The 18124-nt window shown below is 39.3% G+C and overlaps 1 protein-coding gene across 50 annotated transcripts in view; it reads left to right on the plus strand.

The window, feature by feature from the left end:
• Positions 1-6573: 6573 nt before the first annotated feature.
• Positions 6574-18124, plus strand: part of ABI2 (abl interactor 2) — a gene marked incomplete at both ends in the record, with an annotated part of 60823 nt that continues 49272 nt past the window's right edge. For all 50 annotated transcript variants that reach the window (XM_084249878.1, XM_084249900.1, XM_084249866.1 and 47 more), the window contains one exon: positions 6574-6690. In XM_084249878.1, coding sequence (XP_084106004.1) covers positions 6574-6690 — 117 coding nt within the window. The remainder of the gene's footprint in view (positions 6691-18124) is intronic.

Here is an 18124-nt window from a genome sequence, read left to right on the forward strand (position 1 = left end):
TGGCAAACTTGATGGGTGGTGAACAGCCTAAGGCAGAGATGACTAGTGCCTTGCCCTACCTCAAGACATTGCGGAGTACTGCTTGTGGGATGCCATGCTCACTTCTCCACTTGAAGGTGACTGTGGCAGAAGGTAGGCCTCCCTCACCAAATCCCCTACTAATTTGAGCCTGTTTGCCTGGGCAGATGGCAGAAATAGTCACAGTCAGATATGGGAAGAGGGAGGCCATGCAGAGGCCTATGACACGAGGGGCCAGGAGAATTTATTGAGGGAGGCAAGGATGGCCTCTGTGTATGCTCCATGGTCCCATTGGACTTCACTTACAATATATAAATGGAGGCTAGTTGTGCATGCAAATGACCATAAGTGTCTTATTTATGACTTTTAAAAAGTATTTTAAACCTCTCTAGAATGTCTTAAAATTATAAAGTAGGAAAGAGATAACCAAGCTTTAAAAACAACAGCAATTTCATACTATACATATTTATTAAAGTTGCAAAAATGTTCTAATATACTAAAAATCTGTCATCTCAAATCCCATTTCACTGATGAACTCTTATTTTCATGTATTTTGAGAATAATTATGATTGTTTTGCTGGAAGGTAAAATGGGATTTTTCACTGAAATGTCATCATAAAATCCTATGAAATATTTCAGTGATATGAGTCATTCACTTACTCATATGGGTAGACATTTAGATAATAGAAGTAGTTAACAGAAATCTGTGAGAAATATATTAATTTATGTGTAGGAGGAAGGAAGAAATCCTACAGATACAAAGTTCAGTTAAATTCAGTGTGCCCTGCCATTTAAAAATATCAAAATTATTCTGTTCTGCTCCTTTCCAAGAGACTGCATAAAATTATTTTAATAAAGAAAATCATGAATAATTTTTTTTGCTGTTAATTTAGTCTACATTTTATTTCAGGTACATAGCAATGTGGTCAAGAATATCTTAGTCTTATCAACTTTGTACTACACAAGTGAGATTTCTTCCCATGCACCATGCTATTTAGTTAGGTTTTGAAAAATTACTGAAATTGACAAGAAACAGATTGTTATAAAAAAAAAAGTTAGCAAGCTTTAGGAAGCAAACATGTTATATAGGTCAGCTAATATTCAACACACAGATTCTAATGGTGTTAATGCATAATCAGAAAAACCTGTACATTTCAAACTCTTAGTCATGTAATTAAGTATGGTTAGTATTTTTTTAGTAATAAACATCCAGTTATATAGTCTTATGCTTGAAGTTTTATAAAATATTTAACATAATGTAAAAGTATGAACAAAAGTAATTTGGAAATGGAATTTTTGTGAACTGAGTGGTAATCTGCCTACTGTGAGAAAAGGATTATCTGGTTCATGTTTCAGCGATGAAGTTCACCATTTTTGGGGGGGAGATATATGTAAAAGCCAGTTTTAGTAAGAACTGAACAATTGAAAATTTTTTATTCTCTGAAAACATATGCCTTTCAGCATAGACTGTCTACCCCATTACTATGCCTGTATACTACATTATTGTCAGTAATTCCAAGTTCGTGTTGTTACCTGTAATGGTCTAATGGGAAATTTTTTTTTCTCTTTCATAAGGAAGTTATTTTGTTTCCTCTCACAGGAAACGCATAGATTATCAAGTATTTAGATATAATTCCTCCAGGTCGTGTATTAGGTTTATGATATTTCCCCTCTTCATGCAAGTAATTTCTACTTGAAAAATGCTTTTTATTGGATTGCATATTGGGAGAGAATTATTGTTGATATTTTGGATGTTATAACAATATTGAGATTATGCAGCAAAATGTCCTTTTTTAGAGATACTAATGTAATTAAGGATTAAGTATCATGATTACCCTAATTTTCTTTAAAGTTCTTAGTGTAAGAATAATATGAGAGGGAGAGGGTAAGGTAAAATAGAAATTATTGTTACATCAAATTAATGAATATTTATGTATTCCTTATACAATTCTCCATGCTGTATGTATGTATTCCTTATACAATCCTCCATGCTGTATGTTTGTAATAAATAAAGAAAAAGTGATTTTCAGAAATTTAAAAATCATGCACTATATACTGACTTCTTGAAAATGGAATAGATTTTTCATTTACAAACTAATTTGGAAAAAATTTAATTTGGAAGATTGTGTTCTTTCAATAATTTTAAATAGATGGGAGACTGAAAATTTGAGGCAAAGAGTTAAATATGAAAGCAATGTCTATAATTAATTAGCATATCATTGGGATCAGGAAGCATGTGATGGGGAAGACTGGATGAAAGGGTATGTCTTCTAGATGTTGAAAGATTAGCAATATAAACAGTTCAGTTAGGCAACATTTATTTCTTTAAAGCCCATACTATCAAGCATTGCATCATGTACTTTATCTTAATTTCCTTATTTAGGGATAGCATTAGTGGGATGATGTATATCAGGGGAATTTCACAGACATAGTGCATCTTTATTTTAGAAGAGAAATTTGACACTTTCTCACTTGTGACTACAATAATAAAATGTTGGGTAAGTGTGAGTCTTTTAAGTTATATTCACAACTGGACAAATTTAAGGTTTATTAATGGTGACTTTGAACAAGTGAGACTTAAAGAGCAAGCTATTGGGCTCTCATCTGGCCTTGCCTTGTTCACCATTCTTATTAAAGGCTATGATGAATCCAAAAGTCTTGTTTATCAAATCTATAGGTTATGTGAAACAAGATTATTTCAAGAGATGGTAATAAGGGTTCAAATTTGGAAAAAAGCTAAGGTTTAAATTACTGGAAATAAATACCAATAACTATAACTAGATTTAAAAAATATCAATTGCACTTGGCAATATTAGGTTAGTATGTAAAATATGTAGGAGCTCCTAATGCTTATTTTGAATCAAGCTGATGATAAATTGCTAAAAAAAACAGTCATCTTGGGCTGCATTACTAAAGCATTCTCTCTGATTTTGGGAGTTCATAGTTGTAGGGGCAGGAATGACACAGGGCAGGTTTTCTGATACAGCAGACCCGGTAAAGGAGGAGTCAGAGTCCTCAGTGGCTTTTGCAGGTCCTTTATTTAGATTTACCAGGCATGGCAGGCAGGGGTGCTGGGGACCCGGGAGGCTGGCAGGCCTCTCAGCCCCCAGCAAGTCTTCACTCTGGGCTCTCCTGCCTTCTCTCACATTACTCTCTGCTCTTCTCATGGCTCTGCTTCTACTGCTTCTCTTCTTTAGGTTTCTGCTGGCGTCCCCGTGACGCTGCCCTTAAAAACCCAGTCTTAGCCCAGGTGAATCCCATCTACCTATGCCCACACCCTACTCCAGGTGCCCGCCATCAGGCATGCATTTGGGAGCACAGGGTTGCGTCATCTATCCTAATGGCGTGAGGGCAGAAAAGCCTGACACCTTTTACCCCCTACAATAGTCTTACTAGACTAGAAGAAAAATATCCATGTTCATTATAGAAAAATTAAAGTGAGCAAAACCACAGACCCCCCCCCCCTTTCAATCTGTAGGGTAAAGAAAATATCAGGCTTTTCTGCCCTTCCGCCATCAGGATAGATGATGGATCCTTGTCCTGAATGCATGCCTGATGGCGGGCACCTGGAATAGGGTGTGGGCATAGGTAGATGGGATTCACCTGGGCTGAGAGTGGGCTTTTAAGGGCGGCGTCACGGGGACGCCAGCAGCAGCAGCAGCAGCACCAGCAGTAGCAGTAGCAGCCCCAGCCAGCAGCAGCAGAACCTGAAGGAGAAGCAGAAGCAGAGAACGCCAGAGAGCCCAGATAGAGTGAAGACTTGCTGGGGGCTGGGAGGCCTGCCAGCCTCCCAGCCCCCCAGCCAGCACCCCTGCCTGCCATATGCCTGGTGAACCCCAATAAAAAACCTGCAAAACCACTGAGGACTCTGACTCCCCCTTTACCCGGTCTGCATGGGATCAGAAAACCTGCACCGCGTCCATTCCTGCCCTTTACACAATCCTACTACTTACATAATATGCATATTATATATATAATTGCAATCATATACATGATACCTACATGTTTATAGATCTTGCACTTAACTTCCTTTTTGCTTAAATAATTTTGGTGGCAGCACGAGTGTGCATCTAAGTCCTTGGGTGCTTAGAAGCACCTCTTAGTGGAGATTTCCAGCTGCCAGAAATTGGAATTATAGCCCTCAGAACCAGAAGGGCAGTTTCATTGGCATCATGTGGGAACTTGTTAGAACTATAAATTGGGTCAAATCAACTGAATCAGAAACTGGGGGGGGGGGGGGGATGATGCAGCCATCTGTGTTTTACAAGCCCTCCAAGTGTTTTCAATCCACATTGGAGTTTGAGAACAACTGACCTGAGTTTAACCCTTTGATTTTTCAGATAAGTAAATGAATATCCAAGGAGTTGAGGTATAAAAATAGTACTGAAATTTTCACACAACCATTCCTAGGATGAAGACATCCCCCAGGGAGATTTGTTTATTGGGCAAATTGCTAAGCAGTATTTAAAAGTATGTTGGTGGGGCCTCCCCGGTGGCGCAGCGGTTGAGCGCTGGGTTGCGAAGCTGCCCGCGGCCTCTGTGGGGCAGGTTCGATCCCCGGCTGCTCCCCGGCCACCGGAGGAGAATCCCACATGGCGCGCAGACCTCCCCTGCCGCCCGCTGCTCCCCTCAGCAGTGTACCTCGGTCCTTCTGCCTGCTCTGCTCCCCACTCTGGCTCTGGTGAATTCTCTCACCCTCCCGCGCTTCTGACTGTACCCAGTGCATGTATAAACAAAACAAACAAATAAATAAATAAATAAAAACATGCCTCTATTAAAAAAAAATTAAAAAAAAAAAACAAAAACAAAAAGTATGTTGGTGGGAATAAGTGTACGTGGGAAGGAGCCTGCTTACCATTTAACTAATCCCCTGAACTACTAGAATCAAATGTAACTTTTTGATCCATTGAAATTTAGTCTAAACTTGAGCTAATGTTTTATTCACTTGACTGTACATGTCTTATTCCTTGAAGCAAGTTTATATATTACTTAGGTAACTACTTGATTCAATCACTACTGCTCTCTAAGGACACTTGCGTGTGACCTTTCATTTTTTACAAACTGCACACTTAAGGTTGAAAGATAGATATTGAAAGTAGTCAAGAATAAAACTAATTGGTGGGAACAACTTTTCAATAGTTTCATTTGGATTTCACAGTGAAACCTCAATTTGCTGCTGTATGTCTCATTAAGCCATTATAATAATCTCAGCGATTGCTCCAGTTTGTAATGGTATGGTATTAAAATAATTCTTTGAGAAAGTATCATATAATTCGTTCATAATCTGAGAGGGGGGGGAAAACCTGTTGAAGGGCAAGAACAAGAGTCGAAGTTAAAATAGTGAATCATGTTCTAAACTGCAACATTGTCAGTTTTGACTTTCCACAGTACAAATGAAGGCCGCGGACTTTTATAGCTCAACTGTTGTCCGGCCTTACAGCTTTTTTATGACCACATATGTGAAGTAGTCTGGTTTATGAAAAAAGAGCATTTGGGGGAATATCAGCAGAATAATAACTGCAAGACCAAATGATCTATCTTGAATTTGTGTAGTAAAGATTTTTCCAAGCTGTTGTCACAAAAACTTTTATTTTATCCCTGTAACAACCCTCTAAGGAATTAAATTAGTACAGGACCGGCAAAACCGTTTTTTTTCCAGAGACTTTAATGAATCCACGAAAAAAAGGCAACGAAACTGACAGAACCAGAAAACTGACAGAAAAGGCTGTCGTCGAGGAAGTCAATGAGAGTGAGGACAAGCATAAAAACCGGGTTCCAGGGGATACAAATGAGAACAGACTACAGAACAGAAAACAATGTTAGTGGGCAAATTAGTGAGAAAAAGTCGAGTACCGGAAACTGGGACTAGGAAACAAATTCACGGACCATCATCAAAGAGGATGGCTGTGGTCAAAGAGGAGAAAAAACGAAAAGTGAGGCAGCACTTAAAGCTGCTTGGAAGTTCTGTGGCTCGGTAGTATCTCTCGGGCCGGTGAACCCCACGGGCTCGCGCCTCGGGCGGGCATCGCGCGGAGGGGAGTCGAGGGCGGGAGGCGCGGGCGGGAAGACCGCGGAGCCGGGTGTCGCGTTCACGCCGGACGAACAAAGGCCGCCGGGGGACAGGCGTGGGGGGCGGGGGGACTTCGGAGCCGCGCAGCCCGCGGGGCCCAAAGGGTTAACCGCGCGCCGGACTCCCGCGCGCATCCCGGCCCCCACTATCGGCGTCGCTAGGAGACGCCGGAAGTGGAGGAGGGGCGGGCGGGCGGCGCGGCTGTGGGTGGGAATCTTTTTCGGGCGCCCGGGGGCGGAGGGAGGGAGCGCGCGTGCGCGTGCGCGCGCCCGGCCGGCCGTCGCCGCGGTGACCGTCCTCGGAGTCCGCCGGCTCGCGCCCCGCCCCCGTTCCCGCTGCCCCCTCCCCTGGCGCGCGCGGGGGGGGCCGCGTTTCTCGCTCCTCCGGCGTTGCCGCCGCGGGCGCTCCTCCTCGCCCGGCCTCGGGTTTCCCTGGCGCCGCGGCCGCCGCTCCTCTGCGGTCTGTCTGAGGAGGAGGATGTGAAGATGGCGGAGCTGCAGATGCTGCTGGAGGAGGAAATCCCGGGGGGCCGCCGGGCCCTCTTCGACAGTTACACGAACCTGGAGCGGGTGGCCGACTACTGCGAGAACAACTACATCCAGGTGCGCCGCGTTCCCCGACCTGGGCGCGCCGGGCCCGCCGCGGGGAGGGGCGCGCGGGGTCCGGGCCGGGGTCCGGGCCGGGGTCCGGGCGCGGGGGGCGCGAGGGGCCGAGGCCGCGGCGCGGACACGGCCCGGCGGAGCCCCCGGCGGGGTGAGGGTCGCCCCGGGAGAGCTGGTGCTGGTGGAGCACGGGTGAGACTGCTCCGTTTGGAGGAATTTGTAGCTTTAAAACATGTTTAAAAAGCAGGAATCAGCCCTAGGTGCGCCGTGTGTGGCGTCCCCGCCTCCTCGCTGCCCCTGCGCTCCGTCGCCGCCTCGCTCGGTGCGGGTCAGTATTCGGGATGGCGGAGGAGGACGGGGGGAGCATTTTGCATTTGACAGAATCCTGCTCCCCCTCCGCGCCCCCACCCCCCCCCCAGGGCAGGGGTGTGAGTCTGTGGGGGGGGGGTTGATGGAGCAACCACCTCCCCCAAGCTTTGGAGGATTATTTTTAAGGGGCTGTGTTGCTGCCAAGTAAAGGACCTTAGTTTTTTATTCGTGTGAATGCCCCAAAAGGCCGGGTGGTTGGGCGCTTAGTTGTTTTTTTAGGTTCTGACGGCGAAAGAGAAGAGCAGTTGTCTCGTGTTGGAAGTTACTGCCATTTTTTTCTCCCTGTGGAGAATGAGAAGCAGCATGATAATGATCTGATTCCCCTGCTCTCTCCTCCTCTCCATCCCGTGAAAATAGATAATTTTCTTGTGGGATAAAGAATTGAGACTTTTCCAGAGAGAATTGGGACATAAGCCGCGTGTTTTAATTTTTCCCTTGGTGGTTGGTTTGTCACCCATAGCGGCACCGCCGTGTGTATGTGCATGGAGATGAGGGACACTGGGTGAGAGGAGATCCAGCTGCTCCTGGATGAAGCAAAATAGAAAAAGAAAAAAAAAAATCCTCCTTTAAAAATTTGCGGAAAGGATAGGTTAAAACGCACAGGCTGCCAGTTCAGCATCTTTTGTTTTGTTCTGAATCTCAGATTTTACCACCATTTCCCCCCCTGCTCGTTGAAATTCTCTTGGGATAAAGGAAGAAGTGTGTTAAATTGTGTCTTCGGTATGGTGGCTCTTTTCTTGCTCCCACCCCCATCTCTCCAGGCATCCTTCACATCAGCTGTATCGGGAAGCATTCTCAAGTCAGTGTAAACTGGACAAAAAAAAGGTGTTAAAAATTTATAGGTTCGTAAATTTTGCCAGGTCCACATGGTTAATCAAGGATTGAAAGATTGTATTGTGAGATTTTATTTCATAGGACATTTACTACACTCTTGTAGTCTAGATAATAATCTTGTAAAGAACATTTGTATTGGAGAATGAAGCAGACATCATCCAAGCTGTTTCCCTCCAAAGAGGCAGTTGAAAGTAGCTAGTCGGCAAAGAATGTGTCTTGGGTCAGAGATTCCTATGAAGGATACCGTTGTCCATATTTGTAGGGTGCTTTGGTAATAGTGAAGTAGAAAAGATTGCTCAGTTTTTCACTGCAGTTGAAAATCTTCTATAGCCTGCACCATGTCACGGATTGATACACACCTGCTGGTTATAGAATTTCATAGTGTAGTTAGTAGGAGAGGCTCATCTGTGAGCAAATGAGTGTCATACGGTTTGTCAGTCGGTTCTGTAATGGACTGCAGATGGGAAGAAGTGACAGCAGGTGTGCTATCTTTAGGAAATTCAGTTTCTGGTAGAAGCAAACCTAAAGAACTAAAGTGGTAATTCCATTGCCTCCTGCAGCATATTATGAGAAAGGGTTATAAATTAAAAGAGAAATTGAGGTTAGAAAGGTGATTGGGCTTGAGTTATTACCAGTAAATTAAAAAAACGAAAAACAAGTTTGCCTTTTTTTTGAAGAGAATTTTATTGTAATTTGGAGGTGTATATAGTTCCTACCTTCTTACTGTTACATAGAGGTAAAAGTACATGGATTAATAAAGCTGAGAGGTTAAAGTGGCCAGTGATGATCATTTTTGTAATACTTTTTAAAAATATATCTTCCAGTTTAAAAGAGAAGAATGTTGCTGTAATTTATATGTCTTAGATTGGGATTCAGAATTTAGTGTGTTAAGCATTTTAAAATTCACAGTATATGTACTGGTCAATGGACTTTGCTATTTTTTGATTTTAAAATATTTCTTCAATTTAGCTTCTAAAATCGATTTTTACACTTTTACCTATCAGATTTTCTGTTTTAGAGTTTAATGGGCGTGTGTGTGTGTGTGTCTGTGTCTGCCCACACACACACACATCTCATTGGTGTTCTTTCCCCAGTTGACAACTGGTAACATAATTCACTGTAAAGTTGATAAATAGAACATGAGGAAAGTAGATTTGTGCTGACCCAGCTTTCTGACAGATTTCTCCTTGTGACCACAGAACTGACCAGCAGGGGTTTTGATGCTGCATGTGACCCTGCAGTAGATGAAAGTTAATTTGTGGGATCTGTGATCAGGTGATCAATTTAGCCTTTTTATAGCATCATGCCCTAACCACTAGCTCAAGTTAATGAATCTAATACTCATTTTATTTTGTGGAATTGTAATTTTTGTCTGCGAAGCAAAAAATCTGTTTAATGTATGAAAAGGAAAGGTTCTTTGCTATATGTTCTTACTTAAACTTCGGGTTTTATACCTCAGAATATGCAAAAAGTTAGGGTGACTAAGAATATTCTAAATGTAGGTTCTATTTAGTGTGAAAATCGAGCAAAGGAAGGAAAAGGACTGTATTGTCCTGAAAACAATTGTACACTATGTCTTCACTTAATGTCATTGATAGGTTTGTGGAAACTTTGATTTTAAGCCATGATGCATAAGGAAACTAGGTTTTCCAATAATCTTCAACAACGTTGATTTGTACACTCAGAATTGTTTTTTTCTTATCAATGTTAAAACGAAACCTCTTGAACAAAGGATGTTATTTGATAACCTGCAGTTTTAAATAGCTAAGAAATGTCATCCTTCCTATATATTATTGATGTTAGGAGTGGTTAGATGCTGATATTTCCTGTTTTAATACTCAAAATCTTCAGGTAGAGCATGGTTTTAAGTAGTTTTCCAGGTTACTAGTGCAGTTAACATTAGAAGTTTAAAACTCTTCTTTAGTAAAAGTTTCGATAATTTTGTTTTACTTCACTCTTTAGAAAAAGTCAAAGATGTGTTTTCTAAAATGTGATGATAAAAAGTCCTAACTATAATTTGCTGATATCACCAGATTGATTTTATTTCCTGCTTGAAAAAAGGAGTTAATAATTACTAAGGATTTTTTGGAGTTATATGTAAGACCGATGTTTCCTTTTATTTTTTAATATGAATATTGATGCCTAATCTTGGAAGCACTTAGAAAAAATTTTACTGTATTGACTAGTCTGGAGTCTACATTTTTACAAATGGAATTTTATTATAATATGGGTTAGTTTAATGATTTTGTAGATGAAATAATTTATATTGGTTACTTCCTGAAGTGAATCTAAAGACTGACATGTTTGTATTTACATTTTTCTTTTGTTAAAGAGCAGAAAGTTAATGCTTTTTGTGAGTAAAATCCTATTGTCCAAGGTTTAGATTAAGAGCAAAATCATTAACATGGATTTGTTCAGAAGAATCGAAATTAGGAATTTACCTGAAAATTTTATCTGAAATATTTTCTTTTGAATAATAGGAGAGATGTCATTAGTAACTCCCGCCCCTGCTGCCCAAACAGTACTCCCAAAATTAATTGAAAATCGCATGAAAAATGTATAAAGGGATAATACTGGTCAGTTTCATTAAAAAAATACTAAAATTGTGCAAAGATTTAAAATTATTTAATAAAAACTATTAGAATACACATTCTTTGTTGAAAAGTTATTAGAAAATGCACCTTGGTGTTAAGGAAGACACTTAAAGCTGCCCCTCAATCATTTTGAATATATATCTGGTATTTATACTTGAAATTGTTTTGATATACATAACTATATCATATATTTTTACAAAAACAGGTTCATGTTCTATGTTACTTTATACCTTGCTTTAAAAAGGAAATTTTAATGGTGCTAGGTGTGATTTTGCTTTTTGAATGTCAGGGTATACAGAAAGGTTTGTGTTTGTGTTGAGTTTTGTTTGTTCCCACAAACAGAGGAATCTTAAAAATACTTAGAGCGAAGAATAAAGAGGTCAGCGGAGAGTAGAGATTTGAGATTTAATATTTACATCCTTCCCTGTGACTTTTGTCTTTTACCGCCACAGAATGGAGTGAACCACATTGTTGAAAGTCAGGTTGAATTAGGGAGACTCAATTTCCCTAGATTGAGGTAACTTAACTGATTAGGATTTGGTCAAGTTTATCTTCTTCTAGGAAAGTAGTTCTAACTCCTAACAGTCATTTAGTGATTGACTTTTCGTTGAAACTAGGCATTATCAAGAGCTTTGACAAATTTGCCAGCACAGGCTAAATTCTGAGCCCCTTACTCTTTAAAATTGTGCCATTTGTGCACTTGCTACCTACCCTTTCTTCTCCTTACTGATCTCATAATTTTCATTATTGATCCAAGGACTCCAATTGCACTTCTTTTTGCCCTACCTTGAAGCGTTTCCTGGTAAGAAATTACCCTTTATCTGAACAATTTAAAAACTACCCTTTTGTCATATTATCTTGGTATGATTTAAAATGTGTATGATAGGTTCAGCCTCATTTCTCTTCCAGTAGAAATCAGTTACATAACCACATTGATTTACTTATGTGTAGAATATGTAGCAGAGATATTTTTGAGTATGAGATCCTTTTGGTGTTACCTTTTAAAATTCAGGGAATTTTAATAGCATGCAGTGTCAGTATGTAAATGTACTCTTGGTGGATGGACAAAAATATCTTGAAAATTAAACTATTTGTAGACTTTTGTTAATATATGGTTGAATTTTTATGAGACTTAATAGGTAAAGTAGCATTACCTATGTTGAATTTTTCTTTTATTTAGTGTTCCTTCTTCAAGATACAAAGTTTCTAGAACATCTTCATGTTTCAGAATATCCTTCCATTAGCCACAGGCTATTGTGCATATAGTGAACACTAATTATACAGTCATTACATGTCAGAAATACATAACTTGAATATATTAGTGGACTGAATTATTTTATAGAGTGAATGTAATTCTAAAATAGTCTTGCATTTTTTTCTAATCATTTATATTCTTTAAGCACCACTTAGAATGCAGCTTTGCAGTCATTATCTTGCAAGGAATGGAGTTTTACTTTTTTATAAAATTGATATATTTGATTGTAGAAATTTTAGACCACAAAATAGCCTTACCTTGAAAAATTTACAAGGATTTTTTTTTATTTGATTTTAAAATCAGGTATGTTGAGGTACTATGTGTGTGTGTAGATATATAATACAATACAATTAATGTTTCTTAGATGTAAAGGTCTGTGAATTTTGACAAATTTATAGTTATGTAACCACCATAACATTTTCTAGGTTTTGTCTAATTGCTTAGTTTTAACTTTTTTAGTTTAGATGACTGCAGCTTAAAATGTTTACTAACAGGTGTTGATGGGACATAAGTATTTCTCTTACTTTGATAAATTTAATGGATCTGTTACATCATAGTGCCGTGATGACTTTGTACATCTACATAGACAAGGTTTGCACTAGAGGTGATCTGAGTTTTAACAGCACCTTGTGATCCTCTTGGAATATGGGATTATAGGAGGTTTGTGGAGGAGCTTCTTTTAGGTCTTTTCTCATTTACTCTCTATCTACCAAGGAGGCTGTCCTCGTAATTGTTTCTCATTACCTCGTAGGACTGATGAGAAGGGACTTTCTCTTGTATGCTTTTAGAGTATAGCTACAGACTATAAATTTAGGTTGTAACACGGCATTGGCTCTTCAGCAGCAGTGCTGTATCATCTGTTTGCAATCATGGGCCCTTATGTTTGGTGATACTTTGTGCAAGGACCTTATCTTTGCTATTCTTGTTTTTGCTTTCTGTATAAAAAGACTTTCAGAATCTAACAAGAGTGTGTTAGAACTTGAGTGAATCTGTCAGATCTTGCTTTCCCTTTGCCGTGACAGAAAATACTTAAGAGTGGGATTAGTGGGTTTTATGGTAAATGTTTAACTTTATAGACAGTGCTGAACTCTTTTCCAAAATGATACTGTTTTGCATGCATAAAAGTTCCATTTACTCTCTGTGTCAGCACTTGGTTTTGTCAGGTTTTTAAAAATACCTTTTCTTTTGGTTTCATATATGAAGGTAATTTATTTGGGTAAGAATTCTAGCTTGACAGATTATTTTTTCAGTATTTTATATTTGTGCTGCACTGTTTTCTGGTTTCAGCTATTATGCCTATCTTTGTTCCTTTGTAATGTCTCACTTCCCCTGGAATATGTTCTCACCATTTTTTATGATTTTGATGTCCTTGATGTAGTTTTCTTCATACTCTCATGTTCAAGTTTCATTGCACTTCTTTGATCTATGAATGTAGCACTTTCATCAAGTGTGGAAAAATTTTAGGCAGTATTATGTCAATTTTTTTTTAATCCCCCTCTCTGAGAACTTCATTAATATATTAATCCACTTGAAGTTGTTACATAGCTTACTGATTCATCCTTCATTTTTCAAATTCTTTTTTTTTTCTGTACCTCATTTTAGAGATTCTGTTATTATGTCTTCAAGTTCATTAATTGCTCTTGGTATATTTTCTGTCATTCTATTTGACATATTATTTGCTTCAGACATTATAGTTTTCATCTCTGGGGCTCAATTTGGGTTTTTTTTTTAATTATCACCTGGGTTTTAACTTGTAAATGCATAGGTTGTAATTAAAGTAGCAATCTTAGTAGCATTGTCATGGCATTTTAATATTTGTATTCTACATTGCTTTCAACTGATTTTTCTCCTCATTATTGGTCAGATTTACCTCCTCCTTTACATGTATTTCTTGATTGAGTGATTGTACAGTCATTGTGATTATTAGCTGGTGCTGAATTTTTAAAAATTTTTTTATAGATGTTCATGAGCTTTATTCTTGGATGCAATTAAATTACCTGGGAACTCTTTCATCCTTTTGAGTCTTTTAAGATTTTTTTGTTGAGACCAGTAAAGTGTGTTAATCTAGAACCTTACTCTTCACTACTCAGAAAGCAGATCCTTGTGTGTTGTTCTACCAATGTCCCATGAATTGGGAAGTTTTATGTTTTGGCTGGTAAGAATGTGCATTGTTCCCTATCATGTATGAGCCCCATTTATTTTCTTTTCTGATCCTCTTGAGTGAGTCTTTCCCTACCCTTATATAGTTTTGTCTTATGCTTACACTGATCAGTACTCTGCTGAACACCAAAGGGACATGTTATGCACATCTCTAGAACTCTGTGCAGTATTCTCATACATTTGAATTGAAAAACTGTAGTTGCCTTAGTCATCACATCCTTGTACCCCTGTCTCCTGAATTACAACTTCTGTCAACATACCAACAAAAAAAATTTTTTTAACAGAACCTTTTCCTCCTTATCCGGGAGTAAGTTTGGGACTTCTTACTGCACTTATTTTCATGCTGCTTGAATCTATTGCTAGAATAAATCTTTAGATTTAAAAAAAAAATTTCATTATGCTAGTGTTTTTGAAGAGTGTATGCCAGTGTCTTTTATTATTTTTCTTTTAGAATGCCTTATCAATTTGGGTTTTTCTGTTTCCTTGTGATTACAATTAGTTTGTGCATTTTTGTATATTTGATGGGAAAGTCAGTGATATGTTTTCAGTGCAGTACATTATATAAGAATTGTGTCACATTATTGGTGATGTTAAGTTTGACTTAACATGTTAAGTTTGAAATATTTGCCACGAGTAAAGGTACTTTTTACCTCTTGGTGATGATTAATATTCTCACATTTTCTTTCATATCTATTTCTGATTTTTTCCTGCAACAATACTCTTATGTTTGTAAAATGAGGATTTTCTAATGTCACTTCTTATGTACTCATTTGATATTTGTAAGGAAATATGGGTGGGAGATTGCATTTTTGCTCTAGCTGTTGTTTATGCTGACAGAACAGTGATCAGAAAAACAGATTTTCTGTGGCAGTGTTGCATTGTACATTTACTAGCTACATGGGTATTGAGGGCCAGGATGTGGCATATATACTCTTTGGACATTGCACAGTCACTTAGTAAGATGCAGTCTACTATTATGTTGCAGTTTTCTGATCACAGATACATTGGGAGTTCCAGTGGTTTACTTCTGATTCTTCTCACTGATTTGTTAGACATTGCTGTACCTGGTGGGGAATTCTGTGATTTTTAGTTTACTCTAGGATTTACTATTATGTGATAACCACTTAGTGCTTGTATAAATTTCTCAAGGAGACTGTGGAGTTGTTTATTTTCCCCCAGGTGTATTGAGATAAATTAATATGTAATACCATGTAGGTTTTAAAGTGTCCATCATGCTGATTTGATACACATATCTATATTGCGAAATGGTAACCACAATAGGTTAATTAATACTTCCATCACCTCACATAACTGTTTTTTTGTATGTGGTGAGAAATATTTAGGATTTACTTTTTAGTAACTTTCAGGTATATAATACAGTATTTCAACCACAGTCACCATACTATATATTAGCTCCCTTAGACAATCATCTTAGAACTGGAATCTCTCCATTTTCCCCAGTCCCAGCCAATCACTATTCTCTGTTTTTATGAGTGTGGCTTTTTTTTTTTTAAGTTTTATTTATTTATGCATACAAGAACTCTGGTATAGGCCAGAGGTGCAGGGGGGTGAGAGCATTCACCAGAGCAGAGTGGGGAACAGAACAGGCAGATCTACTGAAATACACTGCTGAGGGGAGCAGTGGGCGAGACAGGAGAGGTCTGCTGATCCATGTGGGTCACCTCCTTGACTGGGGATTGAACTCCGCTGCAGTAGATACGGATAGCTTCACAGTGCTGACCCTTAACCCCTTGTGCCACCAGGGAGGCCCTGAGTTTGGCCTTTTTAAAATGTCATACATAAATGATACCATGGAAGGGCCTCCTTGGTGGCACAAGGGTTAAGATGCAACCTATGAAGCTGTCCACAGCCACTGCAGCACGAATTAAAAATCCCCGGCCAGGGAGCTACCCACATGGCGCAGGAGACCTCTCCTGACTTGCCTGCTGCTCCCCTCAGCAGTGTGTTTCAGTAGATCACACTCCCCTCAGCAGTGTGTTTCAGACAATCTGCCTCTTCTGTTCCCCACTCTGTCTCTGGTGAATCCTCTCACCCCCCCCCCACCTCTGGCCTGTGCCCCAGTTCTGTAGGCATAAATAAATAAATCTTTTTTAAAAAAAGATATCTGGAGTATTTGTCTTATTTATTTTACTTAGCAAAATGCCCTCAAGGTCTATCCATGCTATTGTAAATGACAGGATTTTCTTGTATGTTTGTATGTATGTCTATCTATACATGGACAACACACACACAGTCATGTGCTGCATAAGTCCATTAATGATGGACTTTTTTTATGATTATGGTCCCAGTAGGCTATACTGACTAGCCTAGCTGTGTAGTAGGGTGTGCTATCTAGGTTTGTGTGATTGTGCTCTATGATGTCTGCACAAAGATGACATCACCTAAAGATGCATTTCTCAGAATGTGTCCCTGTCATTAAGCAACATATGGTTGTCTGTCACATCTTTTTTGTTCATCTGTAAATGGACACTTGAGTTGTTCTTTTATCTTGGCTATTGTAAATAACCGTTGTGATGAACATGAGAATACAGGTATGTCAAGATGACTTTATTGCCTTTGGATATGTACCCAGAAGTGAGATTGCTGATAATATGGTGGTTCTGTTTTAAATTTTTTGAGGAACCTCCAACCTGTTTTCCATTGGGGTTTACCAGTTTACCTTTCCACCAATAATACACTAGGTTTCTCCTTTCTCCACATTTTTGTAACACTTGTTTGAATGGCTGTCATTAAGAAGATGAGATAACAAATCTGAAGTGATCTCTCATTGTGGTTTTGATTTTTATTTCTCTAATGATTATGATGTTGATCATTTTTTTAGGCATGTTTATTTATTTTATTTATTTATTTGTTTGTTTTGTTTATACATGATGCACTGGGTACAGTCAGAAGCGCGGGAGGGTGAGAGAATTCACCAGAGTCAGAGCAGGGAGCAGAGCAGGCAGAAGGACCGAAGTACACTGCTGGACCTAAGTACACTGCTGAGGGGAGCCGCGGGCGGCAGGAGAGGTCTGCGCGCCACGTGGGACCCTCCTCCAGTGGCCGGGGAGCAGCCGGGGATCGAACCGGCGCTTCAGAGGCCGCGGGCAGGTTCGCAACCCAGCGCTCTACCGCTGTGCCACCGGGGAGGCCCATGTTGATCATCTTTCATTTATCTGTTGACCATTTATTTCCCTCTCTTTTTTGAAAATGTCCATTCAGCTTCTCTGCTTGTTTTTTTTTTTTAACTTGAAGTTAGTTTTAACCTTTAAATGAGATTTTTGCTATCTAGTTAATAATATAGGTAAATACTGTGGAACATACCCCTAGTCAATATCTTACTGGAAGAACATGTTACTTTTATTTTTTTAATTTTCATTATATTTATTGAAATATAATTGACATAAAAGTGTGTAAGTTTAAGGTCTCCAACATGATTTGATATATGTATAGATTGTGAAATTGCCACACTAGAGTTACCTCTTTTATCACTTCATATCATTACCACTTCTTTTTTTTTTTTTAAGATTGATTTATTTTTACAAGCACTGGGTACAGTCAGAAGCATGGGAGGGTGAGAGAATTCACCAGAGCGGGAGCGGGAAACAGTACAGGCAGACTGACGATACACTGCTGAGGGGGGCAGTGGGTGGCAGGAGAGGTCTGCTTGCCATGCGGGACCCTCGCCAGGCGGCCGGGAATTGAACAGGCGCTGCAGAGGCTGCGGGCAGCTTCACAACCCAGCGCTCCGCCAGCAGGGAGGCCCCACATTACCACTTCTTTTTTGTGGTAAGAGCTTTTGAGATTGGCCTCTTAGCAATTTTGAAGTGTATAATATAGTATTGTTACTTTATAACTGAAAGTTATACATTTTGACTGACATTTTCCCCTTTTCCAACTACCATGTAGTATCCCATTGAACCAGTTTACATTACCATCAACAGTATGCAAAGATTCCTCTCTCCCTGTCCTTGCCAACACTTGTTACCTTTTGTATTTTTGACAATATCATTCTAACATGTGCGAGTTTATATCTTACTGCAGTTTTGATTTGCATTTCCTGATAATTAGTGATGTCAAGGATCTTGTTGGCCATTTGTAAATCTTTAGAAAAAGATCTATTTAGTTCTTAACATTCATTCTTTTAAATCATATATTTGGGGGTATTGAGTTGAATGAGTACCTCATATATTATGGATATCATCCTCTTATCTGATACATG

The sequence above is a fragment of the Talpa europaea genome, assembly GCF_964194135.1.
Source record: "Talpa europaea genome assembly, chromosome: 1".
Taxonomy (NCBI): Eukaryota; Metazoa; Chordata; class Mammalia; order Eulipotyphla; family Talpidae; genus Talpa; species Talpa europaea.